The sequence below is a fragment of the Schistocerca americana genome, chromosome 4, assembly GCF_021461395.2.
Source record: "Schistocerca americana isolate TAMUIC-IGC-003095 chromosome 4, iqSchAmer2.1, whole genome shotgun sequence".
In the NCBI taxonomy this organism is placed as follows: domain Eukaryota; kingdom Metazoa; phylum Arthropoda; class Insecta; order Orthoptera; family Acrididae; genus Schistocerca; species Schistocerca americana.
In genome coordinates, this window is record NC_060122.1 from 538,113,508 (window position 1) to 538,132,852 (window position 19,345).

The following is a 19,345-nucleotide window of genomic DNA, read 5'->3' on the forward strand; positions in this document are numbered from 1 at the left end:
TATGTATTATTTCTTGCTGAAGACCCTGCCCCATAAGTTGAACTTGATTTTGGTTTATTCATGAAACTATAATGTGCAATAAAAGATACATTGCCACACAGAGTATAGATGTAGCTCTACTCAGCAAACCACTGTGATGCATATGGCATAGGTAACTCGCCACTGTATACTTGTTAGGGCATCTACCTATTCTGTTTGTATCTGAAACATAGGAAGAATGACTGTTTACATCCCTTTGTCTATAATTAGTCTAATCTTATCTTCACTGTCCCTACAGAATCTGTCTTGAAAGACTTGATTTGCACAGGTAGATGAAAACAACAATGATCTTAGCCCACTGTTGCCTGGACCAAAACTGACTTTATTCTGCAGCTTTGCTCCCTGTTATTGTAGTAAAGCCAAACAGAATCCTGAAAGAGTAGTAGGAGATCCTTTACTAATTTGTTACTGAACACGATTTCTTCACGACTTAATGACCTGAGTATTCTACATCTTTTGACCTTCAATGCCTCATACTGGAAGATTAGGTGTGGAGCAGTTTCCATCTTCCTTGCCACATAGTCGACATTTAGGAATTTTTTTCTCCATCATTTCTAGGTGTTTCTTAAAGCTCCCTTTATCCTACCATGAGTTTAATCTGTCTCCAGTTCAAGTCTAGGATTACAGAACTTCTCTTGAAACATGGCTCTGGCATCATTAGCTTGTCATGTTTTTGTTTTTGGATCACAGTCCAATATTCAACATGCTGCCTCCTGATCCAACTACGTAGTTTTGATTTTATCATCACCTTGCTGATGGTTGGGACACATTTTGGCCCAATAAATGGAATCATCACACCTGTCCTGGACAGCCTATCTGCTTGGTCATTGCCATTAATCTCTGAATGACCAGGGATACACAGCAGGTTTACCCTGCTGTTTTTCAATAATAGCATAAGGGCTTTGTGGCATTCTGTTACAATCTTGCAGGGGCTGATTGAGTTTTCAGGGCTGCTTTTGTGTCTAAATAAATATAGATGTTAAGATTCTATACTTGCAGCATGTATGCAAATTATTCTGCATGCACACACTGATAGCAGCTTTTGCACCTGAAATACCGTGATCAGCTTCCCCCAGATATCTCGGGCCTAGGCTGTAACCCGTGTACCTTGGCCCCATCCCCTCCCTGTATCTTCTGAACCCATACATAAACAACCAAACTCTCAAATGGTGTTGAGGTTTATTCTTATCCTGCTCTCTTCTTCCACTGTTACACTGAAAGGTATATTGAAGCAGCTGGAAGTTATTGTATGGTCAGCCAGCATTTCCCAACCACTTCTATATTTGTCAAACTCACTATACTGGTGAGAGATTTTGGGTATCCTAAAAGTATCCAGCCACTTCCAGTTTTTAACCTGTATGTCCCTGCTGCTTCCTCCATTGTAACCCAAAGGTGTAATGGGGGGCATGCCCAGCATGGTCTCCATCCCAGAAAAGGGAGTGCTGCTAATTCTGCCTGTTGCAGCTAAACAAGCCAATCTCTCCACCTTGCCAAGCTCCTTAGCAGCCATCTTCTATTCTACTTTATCCCACCCCGCTGCAGCGATAGAAATTATCACAAGTCTCATTACACTGGTATCTATCCAGTAAATATTCCTGGAGTTTAGACACCAGTTTTTACTACAGGTCCTTCTAGTGCTCATAAGAGTACTTTGTGCCTTCAAATATATATTCGTAATGTGAGGGGTCCGTGACAGTTTTGCATCCAGGGTTACCCCTAGAGACACCACCACCACCTCTAATACGCATCATACATATCACTTTGGACATGGGGGTTACCTTCATAGTCTCGGATGTTATTGAACTTAGCATATGTTAAAATTCAGGAGTAAGTAAGAAGCATGTACTTTTTTGTTTTCTACAGAAAAATTTCTGCCCCAAAGATGACACTGCAAACACCATTTTGAAGATGCAAATTTCAGAAAAATCTTTAAAATGCTGTATCTCTGTAACAGTTCTAGATATTTTGTTACAGTTTTTTATTTGAAAGATAATTGTTTTATGATCACGATGGTATCTTCTCTTAGGACATATCTGTCAAAGTTCCTTTACTGCCTCCTTTTGAATTTTTTTTTTAATTTACAGAAAATATATATTTTTTTTTTTTTTCAAAAACTGCCAGTCCAGAAAAGTTAGATTTTTTTCTGTTATTCTCTGTAAAGGAGAGTTTCCAGTTTTAAGTTGGACAGGTATTACTTTAAAAAAAATCATTTTTTTAACTTTCAAGGGTAACTTCACTGAGGTTGTTTCTTACTTATTTCTTTGTAACAATGTTTATTTCTATTGTCTTTGTAGCAGCTATTTCTTCTCACTTTCTTTGTTGCATTTATTTCCTATCACTTTCTTTGTTGCAGTTATTTCTTTTCACTATCATTGTGCAGATATTTCTTACACTTTGTTGTAGTTTCTTATTAGTTTCTTTGTCGTGGTTGTTCATAGCAGGTTTCTGTATTGTCATTGTTCAGTGTTAATTTGTTTACTGAAGAGGCTTCTAAGACATCTGAGAACATCCCGTGAGTTCCATGTTTTCGTGAGGAATTTGCCAGTTGACATAGTTGCAGTGTGTTTATGTGAAAAGGACTGTTTGAAATGTCTTCTGACTGGGGCCAGACGAAAGTGAAGTGTGATGACTATTTGCATACCCATAAAAGAAAGATATATAAGATAAACAAACAAACAGATTTTGTTCAGGTTGGAAATAAGTGTTCTCAATTGAAGACTCTGTTTCAAATTGAAGATGTTTCCAGTGATGACTTTTTGTGTTGTAAATGTTTTGACAGAATAAAAACAGTGATAGTATCTGAACAAGGTGAAGACTTCCATAGTGGAAATGATGCAAATTTTGTATCCATAGAGGAAGAATTAAATACCCTGAATGAGTCAAATACAGAGGTAGGTGTTAGTCCTGTTAAGAAACCGTGGTCAGTGAAGTTGAGTCATAAGCTCTATGCATCAAGAAAGCACAGAGAAATTACTAAAGCTTTGGATGAATACACTAGAGCGAAACTGACCACACTCTTCAAAGTAGAAATTCCATCTTCAGAAGAAAATGAACCAAAGCACTCTTGCACCTCTTGCTAGGAATTTTTCACAAATATCAATTTGGCTGTTGAATATTGTGCATCCTACAGTGAAAATGTGCAAGTTTTAACTATTATTCCAGAGACGTTTTCAAAGAAAATAATTTTGAACTATGTTCCATCAGTACCAAAGTACATGATGAACAAAACAATAAATGTGAAGTCTGTGTTGTGACTTGCCGATCTTTCAAAGTGCCGCCTCGCAGTTACGCATGTCCTCTATACGCGGCGCTGCCTGCCAGCCATGCAGCAGCCGCGCCACCTAAGCGGCCAAGCAGCCAGTGGCCGCCAGACTTGGACTCAGTGCTGATTTTAATGTTACCATGTTTTCTTTGATTTAACGAAGGCTTTGGACTGTGTTGACCACAAAATATTACTGCAGAAGTTGGACCATTATGGAATAAGGGGAGTAGCTTACAATTGGTTCGCCTCTTACTTTAAGAACAGAAAGCAGAGGGTAATTCTCCACAATATTGAGAGTGGTAGTGATGTTCAGTCCCAATGGGGCACTGTTAAGTGGGGCGTTCCCCAAGGGTCGGTGCTGGGGCCACTGCTGTTTCTTATTTAGATAAATGATATGCCTTCTAGTATTACAGGTGATTCAAAAATATTTCTGTTTGCTGATGACACCAGCTTGATAGTGAAGGATCTTGTGTGTAATATTGAAACAGTAACAAATAATGTAGTTCATGAAATAAGTTCGTGGAAAATAATTTGATGCTAAATCACAGTAAGACTCAGTTTTTACAGTTTCTAACTCACAATTCAACAAGAACCGATATTTTGATCTGACAGAATGGGCATATTATAAGCGAGACGGATCAGTTCAAGTTCCTAGGCGTTCAGATAGATAGTAAGCTGTTGTGGAAAGCCCATGTTCAGGATCTTGTTCAGAAATTAAATGCTGCTTTATTTACTATTAGAACAGTATCTGAAATAAGTGACACTTCAACACGAAAAGTAGTCTACTTCGCATATTTTCATACGCTTATGTCGTATGGTATTATTTTTTGGGGTAATTCTTCTGATTCAAAAAGGGTATTTTTGGCTCAAAAACGGGCTGTTCAAGCTATATGTGGTGTAAGTTCGAGAACCTCTTGTCGACCCCTATTCAAAAATCTGGGAATTCTGACATTGCCCTCACAGTATATATTTTCTTTAATGTCGTTTGTTGTTAGCAATATTAGCCTATTCCCAAGAATTAGCAGCTTTCACTCAGTTAATACTAGGCAGAAATCAAATCGGCATGTAGAATGCACTTCCTTGACTCTTGTGCAGAAAGGAGTGCAGTATTCTGCTGCATCCATTTTCAATAAGCTACCACAAGAACTCAAAAATCTTAGCAGTAGCCCAAACACTTTTTAAGTCTAAACTGAAGAGTTTCCTCATGGCTCACTCCTTCTATTCCGTCGAGGAGCTCCTGGAAGAGCTAAAAAATTAAGCAAATTCCAGTGTTACATTGTTGATTTTCTTCATTTAAACTTACGACTTGTCACCTGAATATGTTTTTTTATATTTCATTTTATCTGTTTCTAATATCGTGTTATAATTTCATGTATTGACTCGTTCCATGACCATGGAGACTTCTCCTTAATTTGGTTCCACGGAACAATAAATAAATAAATAAAATAAATAAATTATAGTCTGTAACGTAGCGAGAGACTTGTTTGTTTCAAGAATGTGGTGACTGCCCTGGAAAGAGAGGACTGTCTTTACAGACACTTGGCCTGGAAGGCATAGCAGATAACTCTGCAGACATTACATATACAACACGGGAGGAAAATAAACTAATTAAGAAAACGGTTACTTTGACAGTTTCATTGAAGAAATTGGTAACTGGTCAGTGAAAGCAGTAACACACTAGCATCTGAAGAAACTGCAACAACAACAACATATTGCAGAAGTGAAAGGGCGTGTACAGGCTGAAGAACTATGTTTAGTGTTTCAATGTGATTTTGCTGAGGAATTGTTTGTAACTTTCCCATAAGAAGTACAAGGATATCATTGGAGTAATGACCAGGTTTCAATTTTTTCAGGGGTGACATTTTCAAAGCAAGACCACAAGTGTTGCAGCTATAAATGATGACACAGGACATGACTCAGCAAATGATTTGCTAGCATTGTGCAAAATTCTTCAAGTGCAAACAGGGGCCAAGAAGATCATTATTATTTCTGATGGTGCTCCCAGTCATTTAAAAAAATTTTACAAGCTGTTTGAATTGATTAAGTCGCTTGTGCCAACTGACTGGGTATACAGTGCTACTGGTCACAGGAAGTGCCTTGTGATGGTGTAGGAGGCTTGCTGAAGCACCATGCTACAAAACATAATTTTTCCAGACCAAATACAGCTGAAATTCAGAATGCTCAGGATTTTACAAGAGTCGTGAAATGTTACACATCCACAGCCCTCATTCTTCTGTCCAAAGAGGAAATCAAAGAATTCTGTGAGCAGAAAAAAGAAGAATGGTCCAAACAAACTACTCCTGTGAAAGGAATTCAGAAGACACATTCTTCGACAAAGCGATGGACGAACTCATACTGCACGCAAGTTGAAGAGCAAGAAAGAAGAAATTTCATTTGTTTGGCCAATACCTCACAAACAGCAGGATAATATTCAGATTCCCAACCTGAGAAGGGGGATGTTTGTGGCATGTGTGTATGACTCTGACTAGTGGATTGCAGAGATTACTGACACCAGTTATGAGTTAAATGGAACTGCAGTGAACTTTATGTTACCACATGGACCAGCTGCTGAATATAGGTTTCCAGCTGAAGGACAGAGCAACAATGCCATCAGTGCTCACTTCCTGTTCACACTGTTTTGGAGACTGTAAGTGCTCCAGTTCCTATTGTTTCAACAGGAAGGCATCACTGTATATCAAAGGAAGATACTGAAACAGTGGAACACATTTTTAGTTCATTGACTGGCAACCCCAGCAGAAATAATGTTCATCATAAAATCTTTAAAATCAAAAACATCTAGTGGGTATGATGAAACACCAACAAAGTTAATTAAAGAATGTGATTCTGAGTTAAGTAGCATATTAAGCTATCTGTGTAACCAGTCGTTTATCAGTGGAATATTTCCTGAATGGTTGAAATAAGCTAAACTTAAGCCACTGTTTAAGAAGGGAGATAAAGAAATAGCATCAAATTACCATCCAATTTCACTTTTGCCAGCATTCTCAAAAATTTTAAAAATGGTAATGTACATTCGGCTTTATAACCATCTTATCACAAATAACATACTGCCGAAGTCACAGTTTGGATTTCTAAAGGGTTCTGATATGGAGACGGCTATCTACACTTGCAGTGAAAATTTACTTAGGTCTAATTCATTAGACAAAAAATTGCAGGCAACTGGTATATTTTGTGATCTGTCAAAGGGATTTCACTGTGTAAATCACAATATCCTTTTAATTAAATCAGAATACTATGGTGTAACAGGAAATGCTGCAAAATGGTTCAAATCTTATATCTCTGGCAGGAAATAAAGGGTGTTATTAGGAACGAGACATGCATTAAGCTATCAGGCATCGTCCAACTGGGAACTAATTACATGTGGGGTCCCACAAAGTTCCATCTTAGGGCCCTTACTTTTTTTTGTGTATATCAATGACCTTTCATCAGTAACATTACCAGATGCCAAGCTTGTTTTGTTTGCCAATGATACATTGCAATAAATAGCAAATCAGTGTAGTATTAGAAAGATTGGCTAATAAAATATTTGTGGACGTTAATCACTGGTTCCTAGCCAATTCTTTGTCACTAAATTTTGAAAAAACACACTACATGCAGTTCAAAACTTCTAAGAGATGTCCCACGATATATGTCTAACATACGATGACAAGATAGAAGAGGTGGACAGTGCTAAATTCTTGGGATTACAGCTTGATAATAAATTCAGCTGGGAGGAGCACACCACAGAGCTGCTGAAGCGTCTTAACAAATCTCTATTTGCAATGCAAATTGTGTCAGACATAGGGGATATAAGCTGGCATAGTATGCTTACTTTCATTCCATAATGTCATATGGGATTATTTTTTGGGGTAATTCATCAAGCCAAGCTAAAGTTTTCTGGGCACAAAAATGTGCAATAAGAGTTATAGGCTATGTGTTGGGAGCTCAAGAACATCGTGCAGAAGCCTGTTTAGGGAACTAGGGATACTAACTACTGCTTCCCAATATATCACTTTTTCAAACCAACAGCTCAATACATGGAATCGATACTAGAAATAAGAATAATCTTCACAAGGATTTACAGTGACTTACTCTTGTACAAAAAGGTGTGCATTATTCAGGAACACACATTTTCAATAACTTGCCAGCAGCCATAAAAAGCTTAACAACAAATGAAATTCAGTTTAAGAGAAGCCCAAAGGATTTATTGGTATCCAACTCCTTCTACTTCATTGATGAATTTCTCAGTAGAACCAACTGATTTGTGTGTATACAGATATATATAAGTACAATCTAACTTCTGCACCATTTCAGTGCAGTAATGTGTTCATTGCAAATAAGTATTGTAGTAGTTCTATTATATGTTTATTACATTATAAATGAAAAAAAAATTTTTTTTAAATTTTAAATTCAGTGCATTAATTCAATCTTAGTAATAGTGTTCATTAAAAAAAATGATGATCATTCCACTGATTACCTGTGGAAGGTTCATTAGCTTATTTGTTTCAGTTGTTTTTCTGACATGTTCTACACTGTGGAGGACCTCCTCACTATGGATCAATTGGAATGTAAGTGAATCTAATCTAATCATTGTTACTGTAGTAATACGAAAGGAGATTTTTGCATTTTGTGAAGCACAAAATTTTAGATTTCTGAAAATTTAAATAAAGTTGTCAATTGTGCTGTGTGGATAAGAAAAAAGTCCACCTTTTTCCACTGAAAGTTTTATTTTTCCATGTTTCACCTGTTCATGCTGTACATCATCGGAGGTATTCATTTTTTGTGCTCTTTTCATGCATCCATGTGTTGTTCTCTACATAATAGGTCACATTTAAACATTTCACTGCATGCAAGTTATCCTGTAGCACACTGATTGTGTTACTGTTCACATGCAGTAGGGCTGACGTTTATGTAACGGGCTAGGGTTTGAGGGTAGTGACCCTTATGTGCCCAAATGCTACTTCAGTAAATTTATTTCAATACAGAGCAGGTATATGCTTTGTCTGCTAACAACGGCAATATTTAAATACAGAAAAAAACATAAAGGGAAAAGTGCACTTACAGTGCCAGTGGCTTCACTTTCTGAGTGCTGCAGTAGGTAACTACTCGCACAGTGAATGCTGATAAGATGGTAGAACCAATGAAAAAGTAGTGTTCGATAAAAGTAGTCAAGATGTGGAGTGTATGAAATTACATGGAAACATAATGGAATAGATTACACAGAATGTTGTCATATAAAACCGAACATTCTGCAAAATTTAAACTGCACTCTTATGGTCCTACATAATCCCAACTTCGGAAATAGGGACATTTTGAAAATACTACACAAAGTTTTCAAAACAATCACAAGGCTGCACTAGAGATTAGCCCCCAGCACAGCCAGTTTTCCCCCCAAATACATTCAATGGCTTTACCAACTCACAAACAAATCACAACCTTGGAATATGAAGCAATATCCCAAGAAATCGTGTCACATTCCAAGAGACAAACAATACAAGAAATATGTGTGTTACCAACTTTATAGTCCATAATTGCCAGATCAATAATTTTTAATCTTGCACTATCCATGTCGAAAACAAGAGTCATTCTCTCTCTTTCTCTTTTTATGTGAATGTTGGCATCATCTCCCCAAATTGGTGGACAATATGTCAAGAATGGGTATATGAGACCATAGTGCATACTTAGTACATTAATATGTCTCATTTACTGAGCTACACATCTTCCTCATCAGGAACACATTTGAGTTAATTGTTGGACATATATTTATCTATGTGATTTTTCCAAGGTAAGTACTTGTCTACTATCACACCCAAGACCTTGAAAGTGTTTGTCTGGCATACCGGTAAGTTTGTGTTCCCAATTTTAAGGCTGATATTTTCAGGCAAACATGTCTGCTGAAATGAACCTGCATGAACATTGTTATTGATCCATTTACGAGCAAAATTTTTAATGTTGAAATAATAGTTTACATTTTCTATATTAAGAGCAAGACTTTTTCTCTTGTTCACTCTCGGTGCTATCACTAGATATTTGAAATGTCTCATCAGCATACATGATGACATTTGCATCCTCGGTTTCGGAGAGCATTTAATAATTAAACTTACGTTGTTTCGAGGACGGCGTACGGAGGCTGCCATAATTTATCCGGTATACCTGATGATGAAGTCATACTAGACTCAAGACTGACTGAGACAACCACAATCCCTTGCAAGCACTTCAAACACAGTTTGTTGACAAACAAATCTCATCGAACAAGTGATATCGAATGATCGATAGTAGAATGTTCAGAGTCGTTTCTAGTTTAAACCCGGGAAACAAAGTTTGTTAAAAACATATACAGCATCGTTAATACTGCTCATTAGAAGAAAATTTGGAACTCAAAGTGCTATAAAAGTGCGAAACCGACTTATAATTATCAGAAGAATTCCAGAGAACGGAAAGAATGAAGTTACAATTATGTACCCTAGTTGGTCTATATTACAGAAGTTAGTTAAGTTTCTTGTCTTGTAAACTACTTGAATTAATTAAATTTAGTGATACAAAATGTTCTGTGGCTATTTAATGTCAGTACCACAGAGACTGTGGCCAGTACTATAACTTAGAATTTCAATTGGCTCAGATATAAATGAGTAGAAGCAATGCCACCTCGGGGCCTAAGTATGAGGGTGATGGGAACTGTGGAGGTTTTTATTGTGTGCAGTTGGTACTCTGTGATGCGAAAATGTCGGTGTTGACGTGTGTAATGTGGGACGTAGGGGGAAGGTGATGTCCACGAAATGTTTGTAAATGTATTTACTTTTAGAGAGCAGGGATGACGTGAGAGTTGGAGTCTGCAGAAGCCTTGCGTGTTAGCTACCGCATGGCTCTGTTACAATCAGTATTTACCGAATGCGAAGTCGTGTCAAAGTGTATGTCAACATTTTATTATGCTAGGTAACAGAAGGAAAGACTTCATATCACTGAATTTGCCTAGCGACACAAGAGAATTCGTGAAAAATAAGGAATGGCAGAGGCGGAGTCTGTGGAGGGTTAGTACAAAGCTATTATTAAATGCGTTGCGTGTAGGGCTACAATCATATTTGGTTTTAAGAAAATGAATTAATAGGCGTTTGTACTCGAAAGCATTGCAACACAAAAAGTAATTACGTAAATGAATTTCGTAAAGAGTACAACTCTGCTAAATGAACAGTCGTTTTTTTCCTGTGTGACGCCAAGCAAGTGTTACAAACAGTAAAACTAGCTTCGTTAGGAAATGTTACAATCCGTAAAACTAGCTTCACTAGGAAAAGAGAAAATAAAGTAATGTTATTCCTGCGATTCCGAAGGAAAATTACCATTGGTGTCACGATGTGGCACAATGTTGGCTCTGACCCAAGGCAAACTACTGTTTCGCTTTTCAGGGTACACAAATGATGAGAATGGAAGTATCGGTGCCGTATGGCGATAGCAGATCTGTCAGAATATGTCATTGACAACAACAACCTTATAGCACCTAATTCATAGAAAGATTGGAAACACATTTATACTTCAGTTATCAGCCAGTTGGAGTATCTTTAAGAAGTATATGACTGAGACACATGTCGGAGCAATTTTTTATATATTTTTTTTATTTTATTTTTTTTACTGTGACTTTTAGTTCCATGTGTCATCTCTCTTTTATTATTTCGAATACTTTGCTTGTAAATGTAGCATGTGTCTTGTAGAACTGAAGAACTTTTGAGAGTTACAGGAAACGATATGTGAAGCAGGGGAAGAAATTCTTTGATTCTAATAAAGAACCTAAAGCTCAAATGATTTGTGTTTTCTTTGAGGAAAAATAAATCATCATTAGAGAAAATACAGCAAGAAAATTGTCACTTCAATGTGTATAACTTTGGAAAAGGCTGAGCTTTGATTAGTGAATGCTGAAAAAGTGACCTTTTGTTTTCGACATTACTCAACCACAAATTAATTTAAATGTTCAGTAGTGATTAGTAGACTGTTGTGCAGCATTTGCCTTCAGGAAGCAAAGTTTAAAAATCTCATTAGACAACTTACTTTAAGGGGAGAAAATTCATTTAAATTAGGACTGCCCATTTGTGTGCAGCTGTGTTATGTTAATTTGTAAACACAGATTCTGTTGAAGGTAGTGATGTAAAACAATGGCTTCATGTGAACATAGAAATGAAGTATGTAGCTAAGGCAAATATAAAACCAGCAGCAAAAAATATCACTGCGTTGTCCATTCAAAAACATTAGTGTGTGCATAGTGGACAAAATAAAACATTTTTAGCATAAAATCATAGCTGCATGCAATTTCTGCCAACCTTGTACTTTGGATTCCTCAGTAGAAGGAAAATATTGAAGATTTCATAAAGTGCAGCACAAAGAAACATACTCTTGTGCCATAACTATGACAAAAGCTACTGTTTGGATGCTTGATTGAGAGGTGATCCACTTTCACATACTCGGGTCTAGTGCAGCAGGGGATACAACCCGTCGGCTTTGAACAATGACGTCATTCCTTAGTCATAGATCTTAATGTCTTCACTTCGAGGCATAGATAATAAAGCAGTTCTGTGTTCTAATAAGCTTTTGCTGTTATGTTTCAATTTCGTTTTTTTACTGATTGCTTAATAAAGTAGGATCAGTTTATTCTATCTCGTGAGACTTTTTTTTAAAAAAAGCCAAAAAAACACTATTGCTTAATAAAGTAGGATCAGTTTATTCTATCTCATGAGATTTTTTTTTTAAAAAGTCAAAAAACACTTATTACGTACTGAAGGGAGCTAGAACATTAAGAACAATCGCTTCTCGGCTTTTGACAAGATATTGCTTAATAAAGTAGGATCAGTTTATTCTATCTTGTGAGATTTTTTTTTTTAAAAAGTCAAAAAACACTTATGCTTTTGACAAGATCAATGTTTATCTCTCTCGCATTCCTTTGTTTCTCAACATTCTCCTCAGCTCTTTCATCTCTGTAATACATGCTCTCTGGCGACTTGTGACGTCATTGTTCAAAGCCGACGGGTTGTATCCCCTGCTGCACTAGTCCCCACATACTCTATAAAACTTGCACATTGTAAATCAGAAGTATTTTGTTCTTTATTGAAGAATCTTCAAAGGAAAGACATCTTATCACTGATCAATTCATGGGTGCTGTTAATTACAACTAAGACTTCTATCAGGGGGAAAAGAGGCCTTACATCTTTTGATTGAATCTCTCATTTTTACCCATTAGCTGACCATGGATCCTGAGAACATACATTTGATGTGAGTATATTAATACCCATAATGTTTGGGCAGTATTTCAAATGAATGGTTAGTACTGTACGTAACATATTTCCAAACAGAAACTGTTCATACATAGATACAAAGTGATTGTATTCATTCATTATTTCTTTCATCCTAAATTTGTTTCACATTTATTGTAATCAGCACTTCTTTCATAAATATTTATTTTTCTGTTTGCTGTGTTAGGCTTGAAGGGGATTCATAGTCATACATGCCTGGGGTCAAATCATGTAAGTTAACGTAAATAACTGCAGTTCCTTGGTCTTTGTCTGGTTGTTGCACTGGTTTGATATTTGAGAGGACATAGCATAAAATTCCCATCTCACCCCCCCAAATTTAGATTTTATGAAATTTCCATAATCGTTTTAGGCATATGGCAGAATGATTGCTTTGAGAAGAACACGACAGGTTATCATTTCTATCATTATCCTGTCCCAGCAAGTAATTTATCTCTAATGACATCATCCAGGGAGCATTAAACCCTAATCTTTATTATTTATTTATTAACTCATTCATCCAAGGATCATATCTCAATGATATAGGATTTATGAAGTTACTAAAGTGCCAATTATTGGGCCAAAATATAACCCACAACATACATAACATGCTTTAAGAGTTTAGGACTGGTAGCCTAATGGGAAAGGACAGGTGGTCGATTAAGGAACCATCCTGGCATTTGCCTTAGTGATCTGATCTGGGGAAACCTCCGAAAACTGAAATCAAGATGGCCAGATAGAGCATCTCCATCATCCCCAATATGAGGTCAGTATCCTAACACTTACTGTCCCATTCAGTAATTCTGTAATGCATAATGTTCCTTTATTAACACACAAATTGTTTCATCTAACTTGCAGTATAAACCACAGTTTTATTATGGAACTCTTCAGGCTATCCCAGAAAAATGTTGACACGTTGAATAATCGAATCTTTGTATCATTCTCGCGCGATATTTCAGGGAGTACCCGAAGTAGACAGTGAGTCACACCTTCAAAATACTTTGTGAGAACAATGTGAACAATCAGTAGAAGACCAGCGTATTCAGCCTATCACAGTTTTCTTCTTCACTGCCCACAAACTGAGGACATCTGCTGATGACTCCGGAGCTATTTCTGGTCACTTGCTACTTAAATCTGTTCTGCCACTCACACTGAGACACCCACCAATGACTCCTGGACTGAGGCGATGGTGATGCTATTCCTCTTTACAATGTATGTGACTACAATTTCCAGTTATATTCTTATTACCCTTTTGTGCAGTTTAAGAACCATGCCTATGTTTTGTGCCTTTGATCCCCGGAAAAGAACCCCATAGCTAAGAATTGAGTGTATCTGTAAAGACTTTTGTTTGCTATGCAGTCTGTATATTTATCATCTAAGCTTAAAGTGACAAAGCTGCTTTATCTTCAGTGTTAATTTATTACATACATGTTTTATCAGTGACTATGATGTTGCTATCATCAGCAAAGAGGTTTCTTTCTCCATATCTTATACTCTATGTGGAAAGTCATTTGAGTGATATATATGTTAAGAACACGTTTAAAACCAATACACCACCCTGAGGAACACCTTCCACATCTTATGGTGAAAATTGTGTAGACACTTAAAGCACTTAAAGGCATTATCGACATAATGACAGGCCTATTAAAAATATCTATCAGAACGCTAGTGATCACATTTCTAAACCTTACCGTTGCTAAAAGTTATGTATATTCCTCTAAATTCCCGTAGGATATGATGTGGTTTTTATCATGGTGCACTAATTTGGTTGCCTGGCATGAAGAAACAAATTGTCCAAGGCTGATTGAAGAAATTATCCTAGAATTTTGCTTATTACAGAAATCATGAACGATTTGAGCATCAGATTACGTCTTTCATGGAAAAATCTTGCATTTGATCTTCAGTGTACAATGCAAGTATTGATACGCACTTCGTAAGTATGTGGTAACACATGTGAGAAAGTAAAACCATTACAAGTGAAAAAAATACTGACCTGATTGTCACGGTGTGCAACACTTCAGTTGTGTAAGAGGAAGCAAGACAATGGGTGCTCTGAAACATTTGTGATGTAATGCCATTTTTAAAAATTGTCAAAACTTCGATACTGAGGTTTCAGGTGTAGTGCTTTCTTATGAGTCATAAGAGGGGAACTCATTTTAATCATTTTAATTTCGAGAAGCTTAGAGCATATGTATAGGTATATGTAACATGTTGACCATGATGTTAACTAAGAACATTAAAACACTAATTCCTCAGTTGATGCACAGTACTAAGGAATTTGCCTTCGTCAACAATGGCAAAGCTAAAATCTCAGTCTACCTATATTGATCTATTTCTCTGTGGTTTTCTTAAACTAATCTAATGGAATACTGGAATAGTTTCTTCAATACAGTTTTTACAGTTTTTCCTTTTATTCATTGTTTTGGGATTGTAGTTGGTCTTTGCTACAAAGATATATTGTAACTTACCAGGAAGCTGAGTTTCGCATCTTTACAGTCTGTGCTGGAGAGAAGTGCTAATACTCTTGTTACAAAGGTAATGGCATGAGTGAAATATATACCATGTGCCACTCATTGAATACAAAAAATAATGTTGCGTGGAAGGTATATGTCAAATTTTGATGGCTCACCTGATTGTGACTAACAATTGCCAGTTGAATATTGTGGTGGAAAGTAAATGAAAACTAGCTGCATTTCCAAATCATAGTATCAATAGGCCAAGAAAATTTCAAGATTCAAGCGTGCCATATTCTTACTACCACCTATGTTACAGTGAACTATCCACATATGTCACAATGAATTATTACTCCATTTTCAGTAATCTCACTGTCACCTGCATACTTCCCATACACAGAGGAAGAAGAAAGAGGAAAATCAAGTGTACTAATTAGATGAAGTAATCTTAAGTTGAAGAAATCTATCATTGTGCCCTTGTAATTTTTACAGGTATGGAACCAGCTGTCAAGATTCCAGAGAAGCCTTCTTTATGTTCTAGTATTTGCTGCAGTATTAGCAATAATTTACATAATGCTTGACTCATATAAAGAAGACAAACTACCTGTGAGAGCAGGAAACAAAAAAGAAGTACCACTCTCATCATCACACCATATCGTAACATCTGTAGTAAGTACCAAAGTTGTGATTCCAAATGTAGAGATTATAAAACTTTTGATTTAATTTGTATTACACAAGTATATCCTTGCTAGAACATTTTTGTTTTATAACAAAAATATGGACCAGGAAAATATTTTTTCACGTAGTATCATAATTTTATTTCTGTTAAATGCAGTTAGAAGAGGTTATACTATAGAGATTATATAATGCCCATACTGAGCAATATGGTGCAGTGGTTAAGACAGCAGACTTGTATTTGGCTGGAGCAGGGCTCAGATCATTTGTCTGGTTACACAGATTTACCTTTTCCACTTTTTTTTAAGTCACTTAAAGCAAATTATTTAATGGGTTCCTTGAAAGGGACAGAACTAACTGAAGTCCTTATACACCCCTTCCCACTCTCCAATCTGAGATTTTGTTCAGGCTAATGATCTTTCTTTTTTTGTTCAGTCCCACATTGAAACTGAAAATAATATTACATGTTTCATTTTAGGGAAATCAATTGGGCAGTGCAGGATTGAACAGATGTAGAAGTCTTTGGTTTGGTAGGGGAGAAGCCTTGTAACTTGTAAAGAGGGACAAAAAGTCTGAAATGGAGTCAACAATTTTCATATACTAACTGTTGCCAAAGAATTAATGTTCTTAAAGAGACTTTTTAGAGATTTTTAAGGATGAAACAGAGAAATTAAGTAAATCAACTGATATTCAACTCCATGATGGCAGTAGCTGCAAGACAAACTATTGGCCACTAAATTCAGTAAACTGTTCCTAACACTAGATCAAAACATGGGAACTATTGAAAGGATATCCATTAGGTATCCTTTTGCAGGCACTGCAAACTTCAGTTTCATCAGTTCAAATTTTAAATCCCTTTGAGTTGCACTTCCAAAAGTCAGTGAGTCAGGGTGTATTTCCTGAAGTGGTCCGGGTGTAAAACTACTCATGCACGGAATTGGGCCATGGCGGTATAGCGAGGCCATGGCTGCAGGCCTTTGGTGGCTAAGAGAACATCAAAAGTTAAAACATTTCATTAGCACTACCCTGGTAGTGTCTTAGTGGAAGCGACAGCCACGCCCCCATGCAGCACAAGGTGAGGACAGCAAATGACAGCAGCAAGCTGACAGCTACCTTACTGTGACATTGGTGGCCGAGAATACTGTCTCCAGAAGCATACATGCCAACTCCTGATGGTGGAACTTGGCCCAGCAAGTGATGGCACATGATGCCTAGGCACCCACCCAGCATGGAGGGATGGGTGGCTGTACTGACCGGGTCTCATTCTACTATCCTCCAGGATAAGATTCTGGCCGCTGTTGGAGTGGGCCAGGAGGCAGCCCACTAGTGGAGAAGTACCAAGTATGGGAGGGAGGACTTGACATTTGCAGAAGGTGCGGCAGTGGATGCCCAAACTAGTAGCAACCGTGTGCTGTCCTGTATCGCCCTGTTCTCCAGATTGACACTGCATCCCTGTTGGTGCTACTAGACGGTTCCCTACCTATGCTAAAATTAATGGTTATTTATACTCATTCACAGCCCACATGTTAAGCTGACGTACTGTTTCCAGTTACGTCCAGAACAACGAATCTGTGGCCCGATGGTGTGAAAACCGTTTAGCTCACGCGACAAGAGCTGTGCTTTCCAGCTGTGTTGCATGATAGTGGTGCTTGACCTAGTTTGCCTCATGCTGTCTAAACAGCCCTGATGCTGCAACTGGCATGCCGGCATTGTAGTGCCCACTGGCTAAACTATTAGTTTCTGTGGTAATGGCTAAAAAATAATGGCAGCATTACATTACCTCCGCTGTCTGAAGACCTGACCCTCAGGTCTCTAACCTGGACTGCTGTGCAACACGATTCGGAATACATGGATACAGTATATAATTTGTTACACGCTTTTCTCTTAGTTGCTAGGTGGCTTGAGCTACCAAGTTCAGAGACTGTGAATTTATTCTGTAGGTTTAGCACTTTGGCTCCACAATTATGATGTCTTTCTGTACAACTATTAGTTTACATGTTTTACATTTGCTGTCTCAGGCATGCAGTTTCTTATGCAATTTTTACTAAATAACTTGCAATACTATTGTCTCAATCTTAATTGTGTCGTCATGACATCACTCCTCATGTTGCATAATCACAGCCTCTGAGCCCAGAGCAGTAGTGCTTTGCGACATCTTAAATACTAGGGAATACATTTCTTAACACTATTCATATTATAATATTCACAAACACAACAATATCCACTCCCTCTGTTTCCCTTTCTTGTCACTTGTACATGGTTGGTGATTCAGTCCACTGGGAACTGAATACCTGGGAGGAGGTGCTCTAGGTGGGGTGGTTCTCCACCTCGTGTGGATGCAGGCTGCACAAAATAAGAGTCAGAGCTGCTATGGTGCCACATATTGTGTCATTAAAGTTCACCACAACACAGTGTTTCTTCCAGTACTGCCCAATATGCTGTAGCATCAGGTCTGCCCAGGATATGCCCTATTCAGGCTTCTATGAGCTGGCTCAGGTGGAGTATTAGGTTGGGTTTCAAGGTGTTAATGAGAACGCTCCCAAGAGTTTCAGTGGCCAGCCCAGCTTTGGCTGTGTTATGTTCAGTCTAGTGAGTCCTGTAATAGAAGCTGATAGGTAGAATATCAGTCCCATAATGTCACTAGCTGTTCTGTTAATTAATAACCCGCTACTGTGCAGTTCCAGTCTCTTCATCACTGTGAACCTATCATGCTCATAGCAGTTCATTACCCCACAGTGATGTCATACATGGAATAGATATAGGTTAACCCCTCTTGGAAGTAGTGTTGAGGCTCCAGAATGTCATGCAGCAAACCTGACCACGCATTTTGCCTAAATACAATGGAATTTCACATGTGCCTATGCCAGTCCGGATCACTCAGGTCAGGCAGATTGTAATGTTTTAGCTCTGACAGTGTTGAAGTTCCTGCACTGCCACGACCACTGTAACAAAGTTCCTGAATTTATTGTCCTCCAGGAAAGTTCTAACACTCAAATTATTCTTGATACCAATAGCTGCCTCGAACCAGAAATGAAAAGCTGTGAGATATGTAGCGAGTCATGGAAATATGTATTGGAAAGACAGATTAGGGGCTGTAGGAGAGGGAGTGTTTATTGCAGTTGACAGAAATATTGTTTCTGTTGAGGTGCAAGTTGAGTGTGACAGTGAAGCTATCTGGTCACTAATAACAGGTCTAGGTGAAACCAAGTTAATTAATGGATGCTTTTACCAGCCACCCAATTCTGCTGTGATGGGTCTAGAGTCACTCAAAGAATGTCTATCATCAGTCGCAAGTACGTACCCAGATCGTGGGTTACTAGTTGGAACCGACTTTAACATGCCAAGTGTTGACTGGGATGTCTATGGATTCATTTCAGGGGGTACGGATAGATGGTCATACAAAGTACTTTTGAAGACAGTTTTTTGAAAACTGTCATGAGCAGCCAGTGAGGCAGCCCACACTCATTGGAAATATCTTAGATCTTGTTGCTACAAATAGGATAGACCTTATTGACAATGTTGGTATAGAAACAGGGATTAGTGATATTATGTCTTTATGGCAGCTACCATTAAGAAAGTTAATAAATCAGCTAAGAAGGTTAGGAAAGTGTTCTGCTAGAAAGAGCAGATAAGCACTTGTTAGCATCTCA

General features: G+C 37.7%; 2 protein-coding genes across 3 annotated transcripts in view; one reads left to right on the forward strand and one right to left on the reverse strand.

Moving 5' to 3' along the window:
- Window positions 1-9,570, reverse strand: part of LOC124613961 (peptidyl-prolyl cis-trans isomerase-like 1) — a 92,676-nt gene extending 83,106 nt beyond the window's left edge. The window contains exon 1 of one of the 2 annotated variants that reach the window (XM_047142744.1): window positions 9,403-9,559. In XM_047142744.1, the coding sequence (XP_046998700.1) occupies window positions 9,403-9,467 (65 nt within the window). In that variant the 5' untranslated portion in view covers window positions 9,468-9,559. Of the gene's footprint in view, window positions 1-9,402 lie in introns of both variants that reach the window. The other variant, XM_047142742.1, reaches the window with a different exon arrangement.
- A 443-nt stretch (window positions 9,571-10,013) lies between these two features.
- Window positions 10,014-19,345, forward strand: part of LOC124612445 (endoplasmic reticulum mannosyl-oligosaccharide 1,2-alpha-mannosidase) — a 96,002-nt gene continuing 86,670 nt past the window's right edge. The window contains exons 1-2 of the mRNA XM_047140665.1: window positions 10,014-10,326; window positions 15,513-15,689. Of these exons, the coding sequence (XP_046996621.1) occupies window positions 10,225-10,326; window positions 15,513-15,689 (279 nt within the window). The 5' untranslated portion in view covers window positions 10,014-10,224. The remainder of the gene's footprint in view (window positions 10,327-15,512; window positions 15,690-19,345) is intronic.